Source organism: Oncorhynchus mykiss, chromosome 15 (genome assembly GCF_013265735.2).
Source record: "Oncorhynchus mykiss isolate Arlee chromosome 15, USDA_OmykA_1.1, whole genome shotgun sequence".
In the NCBI taxonomy this organism is placed as follows: Eukaryota; Metazoa; Chordata; class Actinopteri; order Salmoniformes; family Salmonidae; genus Oncorhynchus; species Oncorhynchus mykiss.
Window position 1 is genome coordinate 77,422,994 of NC_048579.1, and position 26,833 is coordinate 77,449,826.

Genomic DNA, 26,833 nt, shown 5'->3' on the forward strand with positions numbered 1-26,833 from the left:
TATTTGACATTTGTCGTAGAGAAAATGCTGTTAAGAAAATTGGGAATGTTATAATTTGTCATATAGTCAAATCTTGTCTGGATTTCCTGAAACAGAAATGAACTAAAACTGTTGTTCTGATCGGTCCTCTCTTTAGGTGATCTGTCCTCTCTTTAGGTGATCTGTCCTCTCTTTAGGTGATCTGTCCTCTCCTTAGGTGATCGGTCCTCTCCTTAGGTGATCGGTCCTCTCCTTAGGTGATCGGTCCTCTCTTTAGGTGATCGGTCCTCTCTTTAGGTGATCGGTCCTCTCTTTAGGTGATCGGTCCTCTCTTTAGGTGATCTGTCCTCTCTTTAGGTGATCTGTCCTCTCTTTAGGTGATCGGTCCTCTCTTTAGGTGATCGGTCCTCTCTTTAGGTGATCGGTCCTCTCTTTAGGTGATCTGTCCTCTCTTTAGGTGATCTGTCCTCTCTTTAGGTGATCGGTCCTCTCTTTAGGTGATCTGTCCTCTCTTTAGGTGATCTGTCCTCTCTTTAGGTGATCGGTCCTCTCTTTAGGTGATCGGTCCTCTCTTTAGGTGATCGGTCCTCTCTTTAGGTGATCTGTCCTCTCTTTAGGTGATCTGTCCTCTCTTTAGGTGATCGGTCCTCTCTTTAGGTGATCTGTCCTCTCTTTAGGTGATCATGGAAGGTGACGTCAGATGGTGTCTTAATGCATGTAGGAATCATTTGGCCACAAACGGTGTGTGTGAACCTCAAAACCCTCCCAAACGGGCTGCAGAAAGAGAGACAAAGGCGCTCTAAGTGACGGTGACCTTTAACACTTATCTGTGTCCGAGCCAAACCTGGGTGCAGGCGGCAGGGGCGCTGAGACCGCGCATGTGGAGTCAGCATGGAGAGAGAGAGAAACTTCTCTTGCTAGCGTGCTGATGAGAGAAATTGACCAGACAGGGTAGCCTAGTGGTTAGAGGCGGGGTAGCCTAGTGGTTAGAGTGTTGGACTAGTAACCGGAAGGTTGCAAGTTCAAACCCCCTGAGCTGACAAGGTACAAATCTGTCGTTCTGCCCCTGAACAGGCAGTTAACCCACTGTTCCTAGGCCGTCATTGAAAATAAGAATTTGTTCTTAACTGACTTGCCTGGTTAAATAAAGGTAAAATAAAAAAAATAGTGGCTCAGACTTGTATTAGTAAAACATTACTTTACATTGAAATCGGGACTTTATCAAGGCCATCAAACACGACAGGCAAGAGTTACATGGGAAGATGAACTGCAACGCCATCTGAAGAAGACGCTAGAATGATAAGTGCCGGGAGAAGGGAGGTCTACACACTGTGAACAATTGAGACTAAGTACGCATTGAGATACCGATCTGTCATTACCAGGCCACTCGCGACAGGAAAACAGGGACAAAAGGGGGGCTGTATTGAGAAGAGTTATTACCGGCAATAAAGAGTTCCCATTTATAAATGTACATTCTAACCGGGATGATGTGTGCTAGATTGAGAAGACTCAAAGTAAAGCACTAAGAAGTGTCATTCTAAATTTGGGTTGGATAATTTATTAAAATGTTTTAGTTATGATTCGGCTACAGTGAGAGAGAGAGTTGCTCTCAAACTGGAGGAGTGGGGACACTGCTAAAATGTATTAGGCCCCAGGAAGGCTCTAGAAACCTTATCTTTAAGTGTCCTCCGAGAGGGAGGTTATTGGAGAACTCACTGGATGATCGCTCGGGTCAACCATTTCTGTTCTCTTCTGTTTTACCATGTCATCAGAATATGAATGTTAAATCGCATCATACATTCAGATTGCTGGACGATACGGTATAATTAATTGCACACAAGGTTCATAGTCTGTGTCTTGCGATAACACCCAAGGATGAAAATGAAGGAGACGGCATGGAGACCAGTATCACAAGGCCATAGAACGTAACGGAGGGACGGTTCTGTCCCCAGTCCTAGTAGCATCAAGGCCGGTGTGAATTATTACACAGACTCTTTCTCTCTTCCCTGTTCAAGTCAATAGGTTTTTTAGGTGTCGTGGAACATAAGACTGATCATTGTTCTAGGAGGAGGGACTGAGGGATATTGACTAATTGATTTAGGAATGTTTTAGTATGTTTATAACTGTAGAGGTGTATTAGGAGTAGTGACTATAGTGTTACGGGTTAGATGGAATGATATATGTGTAAATGTATCTGTAGCAGGAAGTGAGGTACACATGGGCCTGTGATTGAGACAGAATGTTACCATCAGACTTAAGTGGGATGGAAGGTGATGGGGGTGATAGAATGGGATCATCCACAGAGACTGTGTATGTTGTTACAGGAGATGGCTCGTAGGAGAGGGAGGACATCTAACTGTGCCCAATATAGAGACTATTATACAGACCCAGATCATGGTGGGTCTGTGTTGGGACAGTGTTGTTCTGGTCCACAGTACTCCTTACAGCACCTGCAGCAGTAAAGATCGTCATGTCTCTCCTCAGTGGGTTTACAGTTCTCCCGTGAAGTGAGGTCCAGTTGCATTATGAATGAGCTTGAAGATGACAGAGGAAGTGGAGCTAATGAGAGAGAAAGACTAGACGTCACTGTAGACATGCAGATGGGTTGGGTCTGGGAGCCACTTTAAACCCCATAGTTGGGTGAGCTGCTTTATTGGTTAATGTATCAGATGAAAAGGAGAGATGGTACTTTAAACAACATGTTGGAGGCATTCATGTGAAAGTCTATCCAGTGCTGAGTTACCTCAAGAGGATGTAGCATTGATTAGGGCTACGCACCTGCCCATCAGGTGACCTGCCCACCAGGTGACCTGCCCATCAGGTGACCTGCCCATCAGGTGACCTGCCCATCAGGTGACCTGCCCATCAGGTGACCTGCCCATCAGGTGACCTGCCCACCAGGTGACCTGCCCACCAGGTGACCTGCCTACCAGGTGACCTGCCCACCAGGTGACCTGCCTACCAAGTGACCTGCCTATCAGGTGACCTGCCCATCAGGTGACAGAGAAGGAGATGGGGAGCAAAGTGAGGATGCCATGGCTTGGGAACCGCTCTCTGAACCTGTGTTCTGATGGTGAAGACGGGGTGAAAGCATGAGGAGGCTTTTTAGGGCTTTCATTTTGGTGGAATCCAGCAGAAAAGTGTCCTGAAGACAAAGTCAGGCGAAGACAGAGTTGGAAATGTTGTCATGTTGTCATGTTGTCATGCATATCTTAACACGTTGTTAAATGCTGTTGTGTTTTGGTGTTTATTTTTACTTTGCAAGTGTTGTGCCATCACTCTCTCAGGAACCAGAAGGAGAAAGTTGAAACAGAAGCCAACAGCTCCAGTGGACAAGTTATTATCAGTGTCCTGTAATAAATGGAAATGGTGTGATCATAGTACTGAATGGGGCGGCAGGTAGCCCCAGTGGTGAGAGTGTTGGACTAGTAACCGAAAGGTTGCTGGATCGAATCCCCGAGCTGACAAGGTAAAAATCTGCCCTGAACAAGGCACTGTTCCTAGACCAGTCATTGTAAATAAGAATTTGTTCTTAACTGACTTGCCTAGTTAAAAAGGTAAACTAAAAAATAAATAATGACCAAAAAAAAAAACTGTTTAATGACAAAAAAAAACAGTTTAGACATTTTTGCAAATGTATTAAAAAGTTGTGGTCGACTTGGGGCTATTCTCTCACTGCAACATGTCTTTCCATCCCATGGCAAAATGTGTCAAACTTTCTCTCTCCGGCTTTCAAGAGGGGGGGGGCAGCAAAAAAAAGTTTTGCCCACAAAGTGGCAGGGGCCCCCCAACAAAATGTTGCTTAGGGCCTCCAAAATGCTAGAGCCAGCTCTGACTGCATGTGTGAATATGGATGTAGGTATGCAGACCAGCGAGCCACTGCGGCCCCTCGTGATGAGGTTTTTTGGTGGCCCCCACCCCACCGAAGTTGCCCGTCCCTGAGCTAAAGTGATGACACGGATAAACACTCCAACACGGGAAACCAGTGTTCTGTGTGGATAACACACGTGTGTTGTAATGTGACTAGGCAGTGAGAGCCTGTTAGTTAGAAGACCACATGCTCCTGCTAGGTGATAATTAACTGCTTCCTTCAGTCATCATAAAACACAGTGTAAAGCCCATTCTCTCTCTTCTCACCACTCTCTTACCCTCTCACTCTTTCTCTCACCTACTTTCTCTCCGTCTCTCCATCCCTCCCTACACCCCCCCTCACTCTCCCCACTCTCTTTCCCCCCCTATCTACTACCACCTCCCTCCCCCACCTGGTGTTGTAGCTACTGTATAGATAGATAGAGCATGCAAGGTCTCCATGGTTACCATCTACCGGCCATCTACCAACTGTCTCCCACCTGGTGTTGTAGCTACTGTATAGATAGATAGAGCATGCAAGGTCTCCATGGTTATTATCTACCGGGCATCTACCAACTGTCTCCCACCTGGTGTTGTAGCTACCGTATAGATAGAGCCTGCAAGGTCTCCATGGTTACCATCTACTAGCCATCTACCAACTGTCTCCCACCTGGTGTTGTAGCTACCGTATAGATAGAGCCTGCATGGTCTCCATGGTTACCATCTACTAGCCATCTACCAACTGTCTCCCACCTGGTGTTGTAGCTACCGTATAGATAGAGCCTGCAAGGTCTCCATGGTTACCATCTACTAGCTGTCTACCAACTGCAGAAAGAACAGCTGTGATCACATCAGGAAGTAACCTCAAGGTAAAATGTTGAATGATTGAAATGGTTCTAAGCATCGTAACAGGCTATCATGTATATGACACAGCCAAGATAACATCAGCCTATATTTCTAGAGAGATTACCAGACCTATCATTAGTCATTTTCAATATACAAAGACACTAAAAACATGCACTAAAACAATCCCATTCCACTACTGAGAAAACAGGGGGAAAAACGAGTTCTATGGTTTTCATTGACCGTCATCAGTACATTTAGATGGAGACTTTTAATAGTGAGGGGTTGAACACCACTAAAAGACAGAGGGGACCAGACATCAATGTGTCCCCACTCTCCTCTTCTCTCCCCCCACTCTCCTCTTCCTCTCCCCCCACTCTCCTCTTCCTCTCCCCCCACTCTCCTCTTCCTCTCCCCCCACTCTCCTCTTCCTTTCCCCCCACTCTCCTCTTCTCTCCCCCCCTACTCTCCTCTTCCCTCTCCCCCCCACTCTCCTCTTCCCTCTCCCCCCCACTCTCCTCTTCCCTCTCCCCCCCACTCTCCTCTTCTCCCCCCCCCACTCTCCTCTTCTCTCCCCCCCACTCTCCTCTTCTCTCCCCCCCACTCTCCTCTTCTCTCCCCCCCACTCTCCTCTTCTCTCCCCCCACTCTCCTCTTCTCTCCCCCACTCTTCTCCCCCCCCCCCCCCCCCACTCTCCTCTTCTCTCTCTCCCTCCTCTGATAGGAGTTAAAAGGACCCTTTCTATTTCAGGAGGTAGGGCAGGTCATATTTAGTGTAATATTGACCCCAACCAACCTTGCACTCACACAGCGACAGATACAAGTGAACACACACATGCAGACAAAACATAAGAACACACACCTTGAGGATCTCATTGAAGCCGTATTGTTTCTCCATAATCTGGTGTTTCTCTGAGTCCAGGATGGCACAGCACACCAGCAGGTGGAAGTTCTGGCACGGCAGCCCGGTCCACATTACCTGAAGTCAACCCAGAGACAATCAGAGTCGGTGTGTGTGTGTGAGAGATACAGTATCTGCATCATTATGTCTGATAAATCAAACTAATTGTTGTGATTCTGAGAAACATAATTAAATTAATGCTAATTGGCTTGTGTTTCCTCGCAATGCCTCTGGACGAATGGAGAGATGATGAAATGAAAACTAAACCACGGGCCCTTTAATCAGGTTACTGATTCATCTACAGGGAGTTAGGAAGAGGAGGAGGAGAGACTGAGGATCAGCAGGACCAGAGAGTCAGGGGACAGAGAGAGGCCACTGATTGATCAAGTGCTCACTGTAATGACTGATTGGCCTCTTTGATTGATTGGCTACATTGACTGTGTGGGCTGATCGATCATTAGAGAACAGACGATTGATTAACGGTAAACGCCTTGAATGTCTGTGACTCACCTCCCAAAGACGCAGGACATCAGGGAAACTCAGTTCTCTCTTGAAGCGAATCAGGAGCCAGCGGAAGCAGAAGTACAGGTGACCAGAGTCCTGGGCCACTGTAAGACACACACACAAGGTTAGCAGAAGTACAGGTGACCAGAGTCCTGGGCCACTGTAAGATGGACACACACACACACGAGGTTAGCAGAAGTACAGGTAGCCTCTAACATAAGGTTAGAATGAAGGGAACCCGACAACATCTCAGGTATTGCCTTTAGACATCATAAGCTGAAAAGCCATTGGGCATAGATCCAACCGTCCCTAAGGGGGTTAAATCCACTCTGAATGTGTCAGAGTTGTGAGCATCTCTGAGGGGGTTAAATCCACTCTGAATGTGTCAGAGTTGTGAGCATCTCTGAGGGGGTTAAATCCACTCGGAATGTGTCAGAGTTGTGAGCATCTCTGAGGGGGTTACATCCACTCTGAATGTGTCAGAGTTGTGAGCATCTCTGAGGGGGTTAAATCCACTCTGAATGTGTCAGAGTTGTGAGCATCTCTGAGGGGGTTAAATCCACTCTGAATGTGTCAGAGTTGTGAGCATCTCTGAGGGGGTTAAATCCACTCTGAATGTGTCAGAGTTGTGAGCATCTCTGAGGGGGTTAAATCCACTCTGAATGTGTCAGAGTTGTGAGCATCTCTGAGGGGGTTAAATCCACTCTGAATGTGTCAGAGTTGTGAGCATCTCTGAGGGGGTTAAATCCACTCTGATTGTGTCAGAGTTGTGAGCATCTCTGATCAAGGAGCTGAAGGAATATCAATAGTGAGGAAGAGGATTAAAGTCAACCAATCGTAGACCTTAAGCCTCTTACGTCCCCTCTCTATCTCTTCTTTCTCCCCTTCACCCCCCCCACACACCCCCCCAAAAAAGACAATCACGTCCATCACTGTGGTTCTCTTCCTGCCCTCAATCTAACCTTTCCAGCTCAAATTAAAGCCATAAATAACACATTTCATTTACATATTATAGAATTTCCTTGGTTTATTGTTCTTAGAAGCTCTCTAAATTCCGAAGGAGCTGTTGTTGTTATCCGGGCGAGGTAACGAACAGCAGACCAGTTTTAGTAGGGTGGCTGAGCGAGCCCAAATTAATCAAGAAAATTAATGACTATAAAGTACGCGGTGATAAATCAACATGGTCCCAATCAGACTGCACGGTAGCGCTAGCCGCATTTAAACAGCCTAATTCAAAACAACTTATCAGGGACTGTTTAGGGATGCGGCTACCCCCTGTGACCTCTAGCAAATAGGAGACTTTTCCAAAACAGAACACACCATATTTATCTCATTACGAAGTCTTAGTCAAACTCGGATAAACTCTTGTTTTTCTTTCGAAGACAAAATGTGGCGTCGGCACTTGTGAGAGAGAGAGAGAGAGAGAGAAAACACAAGGGAAATGTTTCACTGGCTCCATCAAGGTGATTATCTAGTACACTTATGATGAGGATGAATGTGTGTTCCGTTGTCACGGTGAATGTTCTATTCTGTGGATTCTAAATGGCAGTAATGGGTGTTGTTCATTAGGGAGGGACTGGACTACCGGGACTCCAATAATTGACACTAAAATGTAATTTTCTGTAAGGATTTTTTTTTTTTTAAAGCATGCCCTGTGTGTGTGTGTTCCCCCTCACCCAGGTAGTTCCAGAAGGACAGGTCCAGTAGTCGTAGCAGTGTGTGTGTGTGTGTGTGTTCCCCTCACCCTGGTAGTTCCAGAAGGACAGGTCCAGTAGTCGTAGCAGTGTGTGTGTGTGTGTGCCCCTCACCCAGGTAGTTCCAGAAAAACAGGCCCAGTAGTCGTAGCAGTGTGTGTGTGTGTGTGCCCCTCACCCAGGTAGTTCCAGAAGGACAGGTCCAGTAGTCGTAGCAGTGTGTGTGTGTGTGTGTGTGTGTGCCCCTCACCCAGGTAGTTCCAGAAGGACAGGTCCAGTAGTTGTAGCAGAGTGTGTGTGTGTGCGCCCCTCACCCAGGTAGTTCCAGAAGGACAGGTCCAGTAGTCGTAGCAGAGTGTGTGTCTGTGTGTGTGTGTGTGTGTGTGTGCCCCTCACCCAGGTAGTTCCAGAAGGACAGGTCAAGTAGTTGTAGCAGAGTGTGTGTGTGTGCGCCCCTCACCCAGGTAGTTCCAGAAGGACAGGTCCAGTAGTCGTAGCAGTGTGCTGAGCTGGATCAGTTGAGTCTTCATTCCCTGCATCTGCTCCTCAAAGTTCTGGTGCTGAGAATTTAGACAGAATGGAAATATATTCACACGATACAGACTACACGATGGGCACTATGTGGACGCCTGCTCGTCAAACATCTCCTTCCAAAATCATGGGCATCAACATGGAGTTGGTCCCCCCTTTTGCTGCTATAACAGTCTCTACTCCTCTGGGAAGGCTTTCCACTAGATGTTGGAACATTGCTGCTATAACAGTCTCTACTCCTCTGGGAAGGCTTTCCACTAGATGTTGGAACATTTCATTCAGCCACAAGAGCATTGGGGAGGTCGGGCACTGATTAGGCCTGGGTCGCAGTCGGCGTTCCAATTCATCCTAAAGTTGTTCGATTGGGGGTTGAGGTCAGGGCACCGTGCAGACTGGTCAAGTTCTTCCCATACCGATCTTGACAAAGCATTTCTGTATTCATTGTTCCTCCTCCTCCACACTTTACAGTTGGCACTATGCATGGGGCAGGTAGTGTTATCTTGGCATCCGCCTCCTAACCCAGATTAGTCCGTCGGACTGCCAGATGAAGCGTGCCGGCATTCAGCCAGTCGGCCGTCCAGCCAGTCAGCCTGCCAGCCAGTCGGCCGTCCAGCCAGACGGCCGTCCAGCCAGTCGGCCAGCCAGCCAGCCAGTCGGCCAGCCAGCCAGTCGGCCAGCTAGCCAGCCAGCCAGTCAGCCAGCCAGTCAGCCAGCCAGCCAGCCAGTCAGCCAGCCAGCCAGCCAGTCAGCCAGTCAGCCAGCCAGTCGGCCGTCCAGCCATTCGGCCAGCCAGCCAGTCGGCCAGCCAGCCAATCGGCCTTCCAGCCAGTCGGCCGTCCAGCCAGTCAGCCTCTCGGCCAGCCAGCCCGTCACATAACACCACATTGATGCTCTCTACTCCTCAATCACCAGCTTTCCTTTTACCTTCTGGCAGGCGTTTACATCAATAACCCTGATGTTGCCATGTTTGATGTATTAATGGGTGGGATGACAGCTACAGTGCTGGAGATGACAAGATCTTTGGGTTTTCTTTGAATAACAAGGGCCTGTCAGGTACAAGACCACTCAGCCGAGTAATAATAACATGATTGCTGTTTACCCTAACCTGTGTGTCTGTGTGTAGCTGTTTACCAGGGTAGACCAGCCCTGGGCTACAGTATCTATAAAGCTATGGATGGTTAATGAACACGAAATCCCCTTTAAATTACTTCAGCAGCTATCTGGAGGAAAGAGTAGAGGAAACAGACAGGAGGGTGGATGGTGTCGTGACAGACAGGAGGCTGGATGGTGTCGTAACAGACAGGAAGCTGGATGGTGTCGTAACAGACGGGAAGCTGGATGGTGTCGTAACAGACAGGAAGCTGGATGGTGTCATAACAGACAGGAAGCTGGATGGTGTCATAACAGACAGGAAGCTGGATGGTGTCGTAACAGACAGGAAGCTGGATGGTGTCGTAACAGAATAGACAGGAAGCTGGAGGGTGTCGTAACAAAATAGACAGGAAGCTGGATGGTGTAACAGAAGACAGGAAGCTGGATGGTGTCATTAACAGAACAGACAGGAAGCTGGATGGTGTCGTAACAGAAGACAGGAAGCTGGATGGTGTAACAGAAGACAGGAAGCTGGATGGTGTCGTTAACAGAACAGACAGGAAGCTGGATGGTGTCGTAACGTAACAGACAGGAAGCTGGATGGTGTCGTACCAGACAGGAAGCTGGATGGTGTTGTAATAAGTTGGATAATAAGACAGACAGAAACTAATTCAGAACACAAATCATAGAGCTGAAGTGACATCACAAAGTGTCAGGGCTCTGCTCAGCTATTGGTGGAGGCTATGAAAGAGTGGTCTTGGATGCATCCTTTGTGAAATGCACCATGGGAACCCAGCGTGGTCAGGTAATCAGGTCTCACTCTACCAACACTTACCTAGTTGGCCTCCCTCTCTCATTAAACAGGAAGAACTGTGCTGTCATATACCAACACAGAGGTAAGTGAAGGTCTCACCCACAGACATGGAATGACTAGAATGGACATCCTCCTTTCATTTGCTTTGGTCTGAGGGGCTTTGTCCATTCTAGTATTTATATTTCTGTGTTATGTATGTTCTAATAATTCAGATGTTCTCAGGTTTTACCCATCTGGTCCATGAAGGAGACAAACCACTAAACGGTTATGTCCCTGCTAGTTTATCTAGCCTATTTCTATGGTCTTATTAAGTTATGTCTGTTCTAGTTTATCTAGTTCTATGTTGTCAGTCTCACCATCTGGTCCATGAAGGAGACAAAGCACCAGAAGGCGTCCACCTCGTCCTCCATCACATAGAGGATTGGAGACAGCAGGTCACTCATACCCTGGACATAGCCTGGTGACAGAGAGAAAACAACCCGGTTCAGTCAGCCAGCCAGCCAGCCAGCCAGCCAGTCAGTCAGTCAGCCAGTAAGTCAGCCAGTAAGTCAGCCAGCCAGCCAGCCAGCCAGCCAGCCAGCCAGCCAGCCAGCCAGCCAGCCAAAGCCTGGTGGTGACAGAGAGAGGATTTGAAACAGTTCTGGAGTGTTTTCATTCCAACACAATCTTGACCACAGGAGGTTGGTGGCACCTTAATTGGGGAGGACAGGCTCGTGGTAATGGCTGGAGTGGAATCAGTGGAATGGTATCAAATACATCAAACACATGGTTTCCGTGGTTTCCATGTGGTTGATGCCGTTCCATTCACTCCGCTCCAGCCATTATTATGAGCCGTCCTCCCTCAGCAGCCTCCACTGATCACGTCTGGTGCTGAGTGGCATCTAGTATTTATTGTTGGTGAATCCTCAGTAAAAACCCAGTAGAGGCCGAGTACATGCAGTATGACAAGCTTCGTCTTACCCAGGTCAAAGTCATTCTGTATGACAAGCTTTGTCTTACCCAGGTCAAAGTCATTCAGTATGACAAGCGTGGTCTTACCCATGTCAAAGTCTTTCAGTATGACAAGCGTGGTCTTACCCAGGTCAAAGTCATTCAGTATGACAAGCGTGGTCTTACCCAGGTCAAAGTCATTCAGTATGACAAGCGTGGTCTTACCCAGGTCAAAGTCATTCAGTATGACAAGCGTGGTCTTACCCAGGTCAAAGTCATTCAGTATGACAAGCGTGGTCTTACCCAGGTCAAAGTCATTCAGTATGACAAGCGTGGTCTTACCCAGGTCAAAGTCATGCAGTATGACAAGCGTGGTCTTACCCAGGTCAAAGTCATACAGTATGACAAGCGTGGTCTTACCCAGGTCAAAGTCATTCAGTATGACAAGCGTGATCTTACCCAGGTCAAAGTCATTCAGTATGACAAGCGTGGTCTTACCCAGGTCAAAGTCATTCAGTATGACAAGCGTGGTCTTACCCAGGTCAAAGTCATGCAGTATGACAAGCGTGGTCTTACCCAGGTCAAAGTCATTCAGTATGACAAGCGTGGTCTTACCCAGGTCAAAGTCATTCAGTATGACAAGCGTGGTCTTACCCAGGTCAAAGTCATTCAGTATGACAAGCGTGGTCTTACCCAGGTCAAAGTAATTCAGTATGACAAGCTTGGTCTTACCCAGGTCAAAGTCATTCAGTATGACAAGCGTGATCTTACCCAGGTCAAAGTCATTCAGTATGACAAGCTTTGTCTTACCCAGGTCAAAGTCATTCAGTATGACAAGCGTGGTCTTACCCAGGTCAAAGTCATTCAGTATGACAAGCGTGGTCTTACCCAGGTCAAAGTCATTCAGTATGACAAGCGTGGTCTTACCCAGGTCAAAGTCATGCAGTATGACAAGCGTGGTCTTACCCAGGTCAAAGTCATACAGTATGACAAGCGTGGTCTTACCCAGGTCAAAGTCATTCAGTATGACAAGCGTGGTCTTACCCAGGTCAAAGTCATGCAGTATGACAAGCGTGGTCTTACCCAGGTCAAAGTCATTCAGTATGACAAGCGTGGTCTTACCCAGGTCAAAGTCATTCAGTATGACCAGCGTGGTCTTACCCAGGTCAAAGTCATTCAGTATGACAAGCGTGGTCTTACCCAGGTCAAAGTCATTCAGTATGACAAGCGTGGTCTTACCCAGGTCAAAGTCATGCAGTATGACAAGCGTGGTCTTACCCAGGTCAAAGTCATTCAGTATGACCAGCGTGGTCTTACCCAGGTCAAAGTCATTCAGTATGACAAGCGTGGTCTTACCCAGGTCAAAGTCATACATGCAGTATGACAAGTGTGGTCTTACCCAGGTCAAAGTCATACATGCAGTAGGTCATGAGGACATCGTGCAGCAGAATCAGTCCTGGGTTGTCTTGTCCTTCATAGAAAGTGTTGGTCCGATCTGTCCTGTTCACGTCTTTCTCTGTGGAGGAAATCAACACAGTCAGAGACCTTAGAATCCCCTTAATTCACCAAATACATTTGCATGTACATGAAGAACATCATGAGTCAGATGACATGGAACAGAAGGAACCTGATCGTAGGATCAGCACTCCTCACAACTCAGAGACACTTTATGATTATAGGCTCCGACTTCACCACACATCTCGTCTGCCTGATTGTCCTTAGACGAAAAGTTTACTGCCAGGAGTTGAAATCAGAAATGGGACCAGCAGCACTTCCAACAGTTCAGCATTGCTCCGTGCAAGCCGCCGCTCATTTCCATATTCATTTCAGTTGACATTTACAGAGAGCACACAACTCTAACCCTGTTACAACCGGAGCCTAATTTCAATCCTTTGAATAGCAGGGGGGAGTGGGAGGGGGGGGGGCGACTCAGAGAGAGAGAGAGAATAAAGAGACAGAGAGAACAGAAATGCCAAGTCCATTGAGGAGCCAGCCAGATCCAGTATGGATCATTCCTCAACGATCAGGAGGAGATGAGATCCCATTACCTGGCTGACATGGGTCCTGTCCCAAATGACAACCTGCTCCCTATTTAGTGCACATAGGGCTCAGGTCAAAAGTAGTGCACTACGTACAGGGTATAAGGTGCAATTTGGGACGCAGGTTTTGGGGCTGGGTTCTCCAGGCGGACGACGCTGATGGAATATTGAATAAATAAAACACGGGGTTGATCCGATGGGAGACAGATTGATTCCAGGCTCAGCTCAGTCGTAAAGTAGCTAAACTAGGAAAGGTGTCACACTTGGTTTCAAATGGTTTTGCTGAGCAGTTTGGGGTGAGACCTGGAGAAATGTGGCCAACTTTGGTTCTTCACTGGCTGGTGGAAGTTAAGTTGCTGACGGAGGCTGTTGGAACAAGGAGTCTAACTCATTAACATATTGGAAAGGTCTCCCGTTTGTCACAGTGCCCATTGTTCAAACCACGTAACCATCCCACTGTCAGACCAATAGAATCAAATAGAATACAACTATTGTCCATCGATTAGAGGGGAAAACTTTCTTAAGGCTTCCTCAACAACCCCAGAGAGAACCCCCAGAGAGAACCCCCAGAAAGAGCCCCCAGAAAGAGCCCCCAGAAAGAGCCCCCAGAAAGAGCCCCCAGAAAGAGCCCCCAGGCAGAGCCCCCAGATGTACAGGGTCAGCAGCAGCGCCCCTGGATGGAGAGCAATCTTGGGGGGCTAACATTCTGTTAGAAGTGATGATGACGATGATGGTGATGACCTATTAGACTCCTGACTAACATCATGTTAGAAGTGATGATGACGATGATGATGATGACCTATTAGACTCCTGTGGTCTCTAAACATGCTGTTAGTAGTGATGATGATGATGATGATGATGACCTATTAGACTCCTGTGGTCTCTAAACATGCTGTTAGTAGTGATGATGATGATGACCTATTAGACTCCTGTGGTCTCTAAACATGCTATTAGTAGTGATGATGATGATGACCTATTAGACTCCTGTGGTCTCTAAACATGCTGTTAGAAGTGATGACGATGATGATGACCTATTAGACTCCTGTGGTCTCTAAACATGCTGTTAGTAGTGATGACGATGATGATGATGACCTATTAGACTCCTGTGGTCTCTAAACATGCTGTTAGTAGTGATGATGATGATGACCTATTAGACTCCTGTGGTCTCTAAACATGCTGTTAGAAGTGATGATGATGATGATGACCTATTAGACTCCTGTGGTCTCTAAACATGCTGTTAGAAGTGATGACGATGATGATGATGACCTATTAGACTCCTGTGGTCTCTAAACATGCTGTTAGAAGTGATGATGATGATGATGACCTATTAGACTCCTGTGGTCTCTAAACATGCTGTTAGAAGTGATGATGATGATGATGATGACCTATTAGACTCCTGTGGTCTCTAAACATGCTGTTAGAAGTGATGATGATGATGATGATGACCTATTAGACTCCTGTGGTCTCTAAACATGCTGTTAGTAGTGATGATGATGATGATGATGACCTATTAGACTCCTGTGGTCTCTAAACATGCTGTTAGAAGTGATGATGATGATGACCTATTAGACTCCTGTGGTCTCTAAACATGCTGTTAGAAGTGATGACGATGATGACCTATTAGACTCCTGTGGTCTCTAAACATGCTGTTAGTAGTGATGATGATGATGATGATGACCTATTAGACTCCTGTGGTCTCTAAACATGCTGTTAGAAGTGATGATGATGATGACCTATTAGACTCCTGTGGTCTCTAAACATGCTGTTAGAAGTGATGATGATGATGACCTATTAGACTCCTGTGGTCTCTAAACATGCTGTTAGAAGTGATGATGATGATGATGACCTATTAGACTCCTGTGGTCTCTAAACATGCTGTTAGAAGTGATGATGATGATGATGATGACCTATTAGACTCCTGTGGTCTCTAAACATGCTGTTAGTAGTGATGACGATGATGATGATGACCTATTAGACTCCTGTGGTCTCTAAACATGCTGTTAGTAGTGATGATGATGATGACCTATTAGACTCCTGTGGTCTCTAAACATGCTGTTAGTAGTGATGATGATGATGATGACCTATTAGACTCCTGTGGTCTCTAAACATGCTGTTAGAAGTGATGATGATGATGACCTATTAGACTCCTGTGGTCTCTAAACATGCTGTTAGAAGTGATGATGATGATGATGACCTATTAGACTCCTGTGGTCTCTAAACATGCTGTTAGTAGTGATGATGATGATGACCTATTAGACTCCTGTGGTCTCTAAACATGCTGTTAGAAGTGATGATGATGATGATGACCTATTAGACTCCTGTGGTCTCTAAACATGCTGTTAGAAGTGATGACGATGATGATGATGACCTATTAGACTCCTGTGGTCTCTAAACATGCTGTTAGAAGTGATGATGATGATGATGATGACCTATTAGACTCCTGTGGTCTCTAAACATGCTGTTAGAAGTGATGATGATGATGATGATGACCTATTAGACTCCTGTGGTCTCTAAACATGCTGTTAGAAGTGATGATGATGATGACCTATTAGACTCCTGTGGTCTCTAAACATGCTGTTAGAAGTGATGACGATGATGACCTATTAGACTCCTGTGGTCTCTAAACATGCTGTTAGTAGTGATGATGATGATGATGATGACCTATTAGACTCCTGTGGTCTCTAAACATGCTGTTAGAAGTGATGATGATGATGACCTATTAGACTCCTGTGGTCTCTAAACATGCTGTTAGAAGTGATGATGATGATGACCTATTAGACTCCTGTGGTCTCTAAACATGCTGTTAGAAGTGATGATGATGATGATGACCTATTAGACTCCTGTGGTCTCTAAACATGCTGTTAGAAGTGATGATGATGATGATTACCTATTAGACTCCTGTGGTCTCTAAACATGCTGTTAGAAGTGATGATGATGATGATTACCTATTAGACTCCTGTGGTCTCTAAACATGCTGTTAGAAGTGATGATGATGATGACCTATTAGACTCCTGTGGTCTCTAAACATGCTGTTAGAAGTGATGATGGATGATGATTACCTATTAGACTCCTGTGGTCTCTAAACATGCTGTTAGAAGTGATGATGATGATGACCTATTAGACTCCTGTGGTCTCTAAAAATGCTGTTAGAAGTGATGATGATGATGATGACCTATTAGACTCCTGTGGTCTCTAAACATGCTGTTAGAAGTGATGATGATGATGATGATTACCTATTAGACTCCTGTGGTCTCTAAACATGCTGTTAGAAGTGATGATGATGATGACCTAGTAGACTCCTGTGGTCACTAAACATGCTTTTTAGAAGTGATGATGATGATGATTACCTATTAGACTCCTGTGGTCTCTAAACATGCTGTTAGAAGTGATGATGATGATGATTACCTATTAGACTCCTGTGGTCTCTAAACATGCTGTTAGAAGTGATGATGATGATGACCTATTAGACTCCTGTGGTCTCTAAACATGCTGTTAGAAGTGATGATGATGATGATGACCTATTAGACTCCTGTGGTCTCTAAACATGCTGTTAGAAGTGATGATGATGATGATTACCTATTAGACTCCTGTGGTCTCTAAACATGCTGTTAGAAGTGATGATGATGATGACCTATTAGACTCCTGTGGTCTCTAAACATTATGTTAGAAGTGATGATGATGATGACCTATTAGACTCCTGTGGTCTCTAAACATGCTGTTAGAAGTGATGATGATGATGATGACCTATTAGACTCCTGTGGTCTCTAAACATTATGTTAGAAGTGATGATGATGATGACCTATTAGACTCCTGTGGTCTCTAAACATGCTGTTAGAAGTGATGATGATGATGACCTATTAGACTCCTGTGGTCTCTAAACATGCTGTTAGAAGTGATGATGGATGATGATTACCTATTAGACTCCTGTGGTCTCTAAACATGCTGTTAGAAGTGATGATGATGATGACCTATTAGACTCCTGTGGTCTCTAAAAATGCTGTTAGAAGTGATGATGATGATGATGACCTATTAGACTCCTGTGGTCTCTAAACATGCTGTTAGAAGTGATGATGATGATGATTACCTATTAGACTCCTGTGGTCTCTAAACATGCTGTTAGAAGTGATGATGATGATGACCTATTAGACTCCTGTGGTCACTAAACATGCTTTTTAGAAGTGATGATGATGATGATTACCTATTAGACTCCTGTGGTCTCTAAACATGCTGTTAGAAGTGATGATGATGATGATTACCTATTAGACTCCTGTGGTCTCTAAACATGCTGTTAGAAGTGATGATGATGATGATTACCTATTAGACTCCTGTGGTCTCTAAACATGCTGTTGCGTTTCTCCTGCTCCTCACTCACTGACTTCCACTGGAGCTTCATACGGAAGTACTCATCCCTGAGGAAAGAGGATGAGAAGAGAGGGGGAATAAGTACTCATCCCTGAGGAAAGAGGATGAGAAGAGAGGGGGAATAAGTACTCATCCCTGAGGAAAGAGGATGAGAAGAGAGGGGGAATAAGTACTCATCCCTGAGGAAAGAGGATGAGAAGAGAGGGGGAATAAGTACTCATCCCTGAGGAAAGAGGATGAGAAGAGAGGGGGAATAAGTACTCATCCCTGAGGAAAGAGGATGAGAAGAGAGGGGGAATAAGTACTCATCCCTGAGGAAAGAGGATGAGAAGAGAGGGGGAATAAGTACTCATCCCTGGGGAAAGAGGATGAGAAGAGAGGGGGAATAAGTACTCATCCCTGAGGAAAGAGGATGAGAAGAGAGAAAAGAGGATGAGGAGAGAGGGAATAAGTACTCATCCCTGAGGAAAGAGGATGAGAAGAGAGGGGGAATAAGTACTCATCCCTGAGGAAAGAGGATGAGAAGAGAGAAAAGAGGATGAGGAGAGAGGGACTCATCCCTGAGGAAAGAGAGGAAAGTAAAGGAGTGAGACAACGGGAATATTTCACATAGTACATTAGTGACGGGGGGAAAAGTTGATAGTTACATATCACAATATTACTTTGGACCATATTATAGATACCTTGACTCCTAGTAAAACATATATAAATGTATATATAGTTACATATCACAATATTACTTTGGACCATATTATAGATACCTTGACTCCTAGTAAAACATATATAAATGTATATATTTGTTGCTTTTGCTAGGTAGTGTTAGCTAGCGCTAGTTCACTTTACCTGTACTAAAACACTGGTATTTTGTGCTATAGCTTGTTCTCCTTCTTCTTTTTAAAAGCCCAGTGCACTCAAAACCTTGATTTCTCTGTCTTTTAAATATATTTATGTATAAAATATATATGAAGTTGGAATAATATTGTGAAAATGATAATGTCCTTGTAGTGTCTCTCTCACGTTTTCCTCCCAGTCTCCTAATGAGTAGGACTGTCTCTCTCACGTTTTCCTCCCAGTCTCCTAATGAGGAGGAGTGTCTCTCTCACGTTTTCCTCCCAGTCTCCTAATGAGGAGGAGTGTCTCTCTCACGTTTTCCTCCCAGTCTCCTAATGAGTAGGAGTGTCTCTCTCACGTTTTCCTCCCAGTCTCCTAATGAGTAGGAGTGTCTCTCTCACGTTTTCCTCCCAGTCTCCTAATGAGGAGTGTCTCTCTCACGTTTTCCTCCCAGTCTCCTAATGAGGAGTGTCTCTCTCACGTTTTCCTCCCAGTCTCCTAATGAGTAGTGTCTCTCTCACGTTTTCCTCCCAGTCTCCTAATGAGGAGTGTCTCTCTCACGTTTTCCTCCCAGTCTCCTAATGAGTAGGAGTGTCTCTCTTACGTTTTCCTCCCAGTCTCCTAATGAGTAGTAGTGTCTCTCTCACGTTTTCCTCCCAGTCTCCTAATGAGTAGGAGTGTCTCTCTTACGTTTTCCTCCCAGTCTCCTAATGAGTAGGAGTGTCTCTCTTACGTTTTCCTCCCAGTCTCCTAATGAGGAGTGTCTCTCTCACGTTTTCCTCCCAGTCTCCTAATGAGTAGGAGTGTCTCTCTTACGTTTTCCTCCCAGTCTCCTAATGAGTAGGAGTGTCTCTCTCACGTTTTCCTCCCAGTCTCCTAATGAGGAGTGTCTCTCTCACGTTTTCCTCCTAGTCTCCTAATGAGTAGGAGTGTCTCTCTCACGTTTTCCTCCCAGTCTCCTAATGAGTAGGAGTGTCTCTCTCACGTTTTCCTCCCAGTCTCCTAATGAGGAGTGTCTCTCTCACGTTTTCCTCCCAGTCTCCTAATGAGTAGGAGTGTCTCTCTCACGTTTTCCTCCCAGTCTCCTAATGAGTAGGAGTGTCTCTCTCACGTTTTCCTCCCAGTCTCCTAATGAGGAGTGTCTCTCTCACGTTTTCCTCCCAGTCTCCTAATGAGGAGTGTCTCTCTCACGTTTTCCTCCCAGTCTCCTAATGAGGAGTGTCTCTCTCACGTTTTCCTCCCAGTCTCCTAATGAGTAGGAGTGTCTCTCTCACGTTTTCCTCCCAGTCTCCTAATGAGTAGGAGTGTCTCTCTCACGTTTTCCTCCCAGTCTCCTAATGAGTAGGAGTGTCTCTCTTACGTTTTCCTCCCAGTCTCCTAATGAGTAGGAGTGTCTCTCTCACGTTTTCCTCCCAGTCTCCTAATGAGTAGGAGTGTCTCTCTCACGTTTTCCTCCCAGTCTCCTAATGAGTAGGAGTGTCTCTCTCACGTTTTCCTCCCAGTCTCCTAATGAGTAGGAGTGTCTCTCCTACGTTTTCCTCCCAGTCTCCTAATGAGTAGGAGTGTCTCTCTCACGTTTTCCTCCCAGTCTCCTAATGAGTAGGAGTGTCTCTCTCACGTTTTCCTCCCAGTCTCCTAATGAGTAGGAGTGTCTCTCTCACGTTTTCCTCCTGGTCTCCTAATGAGTAGGAGTGTCTCTCTCACGTTTTCCTCCTGGTCTCCTAATGAGTAGGAGTGTCTCTCTCACGTTTTCCTCCTGGTCTCCTAATGAGTAGGAGTGTCTCTCTTACGTTTTCCTCCCAGTCTCCTAATGAGGAGTGTCTCTCTTACGTTTTCCTCCCAGTCTCCTAATGAGGAGTGTCTCTCTCACGTTTTCCTCCCAGTCTCCTAATGAGTAGGAGTGTCTCTCTCACGTTTTCCTCCCAGTCTCCTAATGAGTAGGAGTGTCTCTCTTACGTTTTCCTCCCAGTCTCCTAATGAGTAGGAGTGTCTCTCTTACGTTTTCCTCCCAGTCTCCTAATGAGTAGGAGTGTCTCTCTCACGTTTTCCTCCCAGTCTCCTAATGAGTAGGAGTGTCTCTCTTACGTTTTCCTCCCAGTCTCCTAATGAGTAGGAGTGTCTCTCTTACGTTTTCCTCCCAGTCTCCTAATGAGTAGGAGTGTCTCTCTTACGTTTTCCTCCCAGTCTCCTAATGAGTAGGAGTGTCTCTCTTACGTTTTCCTCCCAGTCTCCTAATGAGTAGGAGTGTCTCTCTTACGTTTTCCTCCCAGTCTCCTAATGAGTAGGAGTGTCTCTCTTACGTTTTCCTCCCAGTCTCCTAATGAGTAGGAGTGTCTCTCTTACGTTTTCCTCCCAGTCTCCTAATGAGTAGGAGTGTCTCTCTCACGTTTTCCTCCCAGTCTCCTAATGAGTAGGAGTGTCTCTCTTACGTTTTCCTCCCAGTCTCCTAATGAGTAGGAGTGTCTCTCTTACGTTTTCCTCCCAGTCTCCTAATGAGTAGGAGTGTCTCTCTCACGTTTTCCTCCCAGTCTCCTAATGAGTAGGAGTGTCTCTCTCACGTTTTCCTCCCAGTCTCCTAATGAGTAGGAGTGTCTCTCTTACGTTTTCCTCCCAGTCTCCTAATGAGTAGGAGTGTCTCTCTTACGTTTTCCTCCCAGTCTCCTAATGAGTAGGAGTGTCTCTCTTACGTTTTCCTCCCAGTCTCCTAATGAGTAGGAGTGTCTCTCTTACGTTTTCCTCCCAGTCTCCTAATGAGTAGGAGTGTCTCTCTCACGTTTTCCTCCCAGTCTCCTAATGAGTAGGAGTGTCTCTCTTACGTTTTCCTCCCAGTCTCCTAATGAGTAGGAGTGTCTCTCTTACGTTTTCCTCCCAGTCTCCTAATGAGTAGGAGTGTCTCTCTCACGTTTTCCTCCCAGTCTCCTAATGAGTAGGAGTGTCTCTCTTACGTTTTCCTCCCAGTCTCCTAATGAGTAGGAGTGTCTCTCTCACGTTTTCCTCCCAGTCTCCTAATGAGTAGGACTGTCTCTCTCACGTTTTCCTCCCAGTCTCCTAATGAGTAGGAGTGTCTCTCTCACGTTTTCCTCCCAGTCTCCTAATGAGTAGGAGTGTCTCTCTTACGTTTTCCTCCCAGTCTCCTAATGAGTAGGAGTGTCTCTCTTACGTTTTCCTCCCAGTCTCCTAATGAGTAGGAGTGTCTCTCTTACGTTTTCCTCCCAGTCTCCTAATGAGTAGGAGTGTCTCTCTTACGTTTTCCTCCCAGTCTCCTAATGAGTAGGAGTGTCTCTCTCACGTTTTCCTCCCAGTCTCCTAATGAGTAGGAGTGTCTCTCTCACGTTTTCCTCCCAGTCTCCTAATGAGTAGGAGTGTCTCTCTTACGTTTTCCTCCTGGTCAGACTCCTCCTCTCCTCCAGGGTGCTCTCCCATGGGAAGTAGCCCAGCAGAAACTTCCATCCCTCCTTCCTCAATACATGACACAGACCCTAGGAGGGAAGTAGAGACAGAAAGAGGGATGGGGGGGAGAGACAGAAAGAGGGATGGGGGGGGACAGAGAGAAAGTAAGAGAGGAGAGACGGACAGCTTTTATTTCCACAGTCCTACAGTAAGTAACAAACAAAACAGGACTAACAGAGCTATTCCAGTTTCAACTGAGCCTTCGACTTCCAACGGTCGCTTCAGAGAGAGAGGTGATGTCGGGAGACAAAACAATCTCTGAAAAGCAGCTGACCCTTACTTTCATATCCTTCATGTAGAGAGACTACAGAGAGGCATCAGATGCTGCCTTTAATGAGTGTTCTGCCTCGCTGCTCAAGGCCACAGACACAGGCAATAGACATCCACAGGCATCCACAGGCCGTAGACAGCCACAGACAGCCATAGACAGCCACAGACAGCCACAGGCCATAGACATCCACAGACAGCCACAGGCCATAGACATCCACAGGCCATAGACATCCACAGGCCATAGACAGCCACATCCACAGGCCATAGACATCCACAGGACATTGACAGCCACAGGCCACAGGCCATAGACAGCCACAGGCCATAGACATCCACAGGCCATAGACATCCACAGGCCATAGACAGCCACAGGCCATAGACATCCACAGGACATAGACAGCCACAGGCCACAGGCCATAGACAGCCACAGGCCATAGACATCCACAGGACATAGACATCCACAGGACATAGACATCTACAGGACATAGACATCTACAGGACATAGACATCTACAGGACATAGACATCTACAGGACATAGACATCTACAGGACATAGACATCTACAGGACATAGACATGCACAGGACATAGACATGCACAGGACATAGACATGCACAGGACATAGACATGCACAGGACATAGACATCCACAGACCACAGACATCCACAGACCATAGACATCCACAGGCCATAGACATCCACAGGCCATAGACATCCACAGGCCATAGACATCCACAGGCCATAGACATCCACAGGCCATAGACATCCACAGGCCATAGACATCCACAGGCCATAGACATCCACAGGCCATAGACATCCACAGGACATAGACATCCACAGGACATAGACAGCCACAGGCCATAGACATCCACAGGCCATAGACATCCACAGGCCATAGACATCCACAGGCCATAGACATCCACAGGCCATAGACATCCACAGGCAATATACATCCACAGGCAATATACATCCACAGGCCATAGACATCCACAGGCCATAGACATCCACAGGCCATAGACATCCACAGGCCATAGACATCCACAGGACATAGACAGCCACAGGCCATAGACATCCACAGGCCATAGACATCCACAGGCCATAGACATCCACAGGCCATAGACATCCACAGGCCATAGACATCCACAGGCAATATACATCCACAGGCAATATACATCCACAGGCCATAGACATCCACAGGCCATAGACAGCCACATCCACAGGCCATAGACATCCACAGGCCATAGACATCCACATCCACATCCCATAGACATCCACAGAGCCATAGACATCCACAGACATCCACAGGCCATAGACATCCACAGAGCCATAGACATCCACAGGCCATAGACATCCACAGGCCATAGACATCCACAGGCCATAGACATCCACAGGCCATAGACATCCACAGGCCATAGACATCCACAGGCCATAGACATCCACAGACATCCACAGGCCATAGACATCCACAGGCCATAGACATCCACAGGCCATAGACAGCCACAGGCCATAGACAGCCACAGGCCATAGACAGCCACAGGCCATAGACAGCCACAGGCCATAGACATCCACAGGCCATAGACATCCACAGGCCACAGACTCCCAATGCAGTGTGGATGAGCTACTGTAGCTAGCTCTGTCAAGGATGAACAGTATATGTAGGAATTAAAAGCACTGATGGGTTTGTGCTGTTGCTACTCTCTTAATTAACAGCAGAGGGCGTGTGTGTGTGTGAGATACAGAGACTGTCCCCTTTGATCATGTGTTTCAGTGTGTTATATCCTGTTGTATCTAGTTGGTTCCTGGTGTTTCAGTGTGTTACATCCTGGTGTATTTAGTTGGTTCCTGGTGTTTCAGTGTGTTACATCCTGGTGTTTCGGTGTGTTACATCCTGGTGTTTCAGTTGGTTCCTGGTGTTTCAGTGTGTTATATCCTGGTGTTTCAGTGTGTTATATCCTGGTGTTTCAGTGTGTTATATCCTGGTGTTTCAGTGTGTTACATCCTGGTGTTTCAGTGTGTTACATCCTGGTGTTTCAGTGTGTTACATCCTGGTGTTTCAGTGTGTTACATCCTGGTGTTTCAGTGTGTTACATCCTGGTGTTTCAGTGTGTTACATCCTGGTGTTTCAGTGTGTTACATCCTGGTGTTTCAGTGTGTTACATCCTGGTGTTTCAGTGTGTTACATCCTGCTGTTTCAGTGTGTTACATCCTGCTGTTTCAGTGTGTTACATCCTGCTGTTTCAGTGTGTTACATCCTGGTGTTTCAGTGTGTTACATCCTGGTGTTTCAGTGTGTTACATCCTGGTGTTTCAGTGTGTTACATCCTGGTGTTTCAGTGTGTTACATCCTGGTGTTTCAGTGTGTTACATCCTGGTGTTTCAGTGTGTTACATCCTGGTGTTTCAGTGTGTTACATCCTGCTGTTTCAGTGTGTTACATCCTGCTGTTTCAGTGTGTTACATCCTGCTGTTTCAGTGTGTTACATCCTGCTGTTTCAGTGTGTTACATCCTGCTGTTTCAGTGTGTTACATCCTGGTGTTTCAGTGTGTTACATCCTGGTGTTTCAGTGTGTTACATCCTGGTGTTTCAGTGTGTTACATCCTGGTGTTTCAGTGTGTTACATCCTGGTGTTTCAGTGTGTTACATCCTGGTGTTTCAGTGTGTTATATCCTGCTGTTTCAGTGTGTTACATCCTGCTGTTTCAGTGTGTTACATCCTGGTGTTTCAGTGTGTTACATCCTGGTGTTTCAGTGTGTTACATCCTGGTGTTTCAGTGTGTTACATCCTGGTGTTTCAGTGTGTTACATCCTGCTGTTTCAGTGTGTTACATCCTGGTGTTTCAGTGTGTTACATCCTGGTGTTTCAGTGTGTTACATCCTGGTGTTTCAGTGTGTTACATCCTGGTGTTTCAGTGTGTTACATCCTGGTGTTTCAGTGTGTTACATCCTGGTGTTTCAGTGTGTTACATCCTGGTGTTTCAGTGTGTTATATCCTGCTGTATTTAGTTGGTTCCTGGTGTTTCAGTGTGTTACATCCTGGTGTTTCAGTGTGTTACATCCTGGTGTTTCAGTGTGTTACATCCTGCTGTATTTAGTTGGTTCCTGGTGTTTCAGTGTGTTATATCCTGTTGTATTTAGTTGGTTCCTGGCCCCACATTTGAGGTGTTCCTTACCCCTTTGAATATGGTCTGTTTGAGGTGTGAGATGTTCCTCATGCGTCCCTCAGGGTCCATGTTGGTGTTCCACTCCTCCGCCCCAACAGGCTCCCTACGCCGGACCTCTGGCAGCACGCCAAGATCAATCTACCAGGACAGAGAGGGAGAGTATGGAAATACTGCAATACCTACATGTTACTGCTACACCAATAACAAACTATAGAGAGGGAGGGAGGGGACTTACTGCTACACCAATAACACACTATAGAGAGAGGGAGGGGACTTACTGCTACACCAATAACACACTATAGAGAGAGGGAGGGGACTTACTGCTACACCAATAACACACTATAGAGAGAGGGAGGGGACATACTGCTACACCAATAACAAACTATAGAGAGGGAGGGAGGGGACTTACTGCTACACCAATAACACACTATAGAGAGAGGGAGGGGACTTACTGCTACACCAATAACACACTATAGAGAGGGAGGGAGGGGACTTACTGCTACACCAATAACACACTATAGAGAGGGAGGGAGGGGACTTACTGCTACACCAATAACACACAATAGAGAGAGAGGGAGGGAGGGGACTTACTGCTACACCAATAACACACTATAGAGAGGGAGGGAGGGAGGGGACTTACTGCTACACCAATAACACACTATAGAGAGAGAGAGGGAGGGAGGGGACTTACTGCTACACCAATAACACACTATAGAGAGAGAGGGAGGGAGGGGACTTACTGCTACACCAATAACACACTATAGAGAGAGAGAGGGAGAGAGGGATGGAGGGGACTTACTGCTACACCAATAACAAACTATAGAGAGAGAGGGAGGGAGGGGACTTACTGCTACACCAATAACACACTATAGAGAGAGAGAGGGAGGGAGGGGACTTACTGCTACACCAATAACACACTATAGAGAGAGAGGGAGGGAGGGGACTTACTGCTACACCAATAACACACTATAGAGAGAGAGAGGGAGGGGACTTACTGCTACACCAATAACACACTATAGAGAGAGGGAGGGAGAGATGGAGGGGACTTACTGCTACACCAATAACACACTATAGAGAGGGAGGGAGGGGACTTACTGCTACACCAATAACACACTATAGAGAGAGAGAGGGAGGGAGGGGACTTACTGCTACACCAATAACACACTATAGAGAGAGAGGGAGGGAGGGGACTTACTGCTACACCAATAACACACTATAGAGAGGGAGGGAGGGGACTTACTGCTACACCAATAACACACTATAGAGAGAGAGGGAGGGAGGGAGGGGGGGACTTACTGCTACACCAATAACACACTATAGAGAGAGGGAGGGGACTTACTGCTACACCAATGACACACTATAGAGGGAGGGAGGGGACTTACTGCTACACCAATAACACACTATAGAGAGAGAGGGAGGGAGGGGACTTACTGCTACACCAATAACACACTATAGAGAGAGAGGGAGGGAGGGGACTTACTGCTACACCAATAACACACTATAGAGAGAGGGAGGGAGAGATGGAGGGGACTTACTGCTACACCAATAACACACTATAGAGAGAAGGAGGGAGGGAGGGGGGGACTTACTG

The 26,833-nt window shown here is 46.4% G+C and overlaps 1 protein-coding gene across 1 annotated transcript in view; it reads right to left on the reverse strand.

Annotated features, from left to right (window-relative positions):
* Positions 1-26,833, reverse strand: part of LOC110515635 (TBC1 domain family member 15) — an 88,540-nt gene that overhangs the window by 4,731 nt on the left and 56,976 nt on the right. The window contains exons 8-15 of the mRNA XM_036945427.1: positions 25,252-25,380; positions 21,744-21,847; positions 17,490-17,584; positions 12,536-12,652; positions 10,563-10,663; positions 8,230-8,329; positions 6,082-6,179; positions 5,533-5,649 (exon numbers count right to left, since the gene is read on the reverse strand). Coding sequence (XP_036801322.1) covers positions 5,533-5,649; positions 6,082-6,179; positions 8,230-8,329; positions 10,563-10,663; positions 12,536-12,652; positions 17,490-17,584; positions 21,744-21,847; positions 25,252-25,380 — 861 coding nt within the window. The remainder of the gene's footprint in view (positions 1-5,532; positions 5,650-6,081; positions 6,180-8,229; positions 8,330-10,562; positions 10,664-12,535; positions 12,653-17,489; positions 17,585-21,743; positions 21,848-25,251; positions 25,381-26,833) is intronic.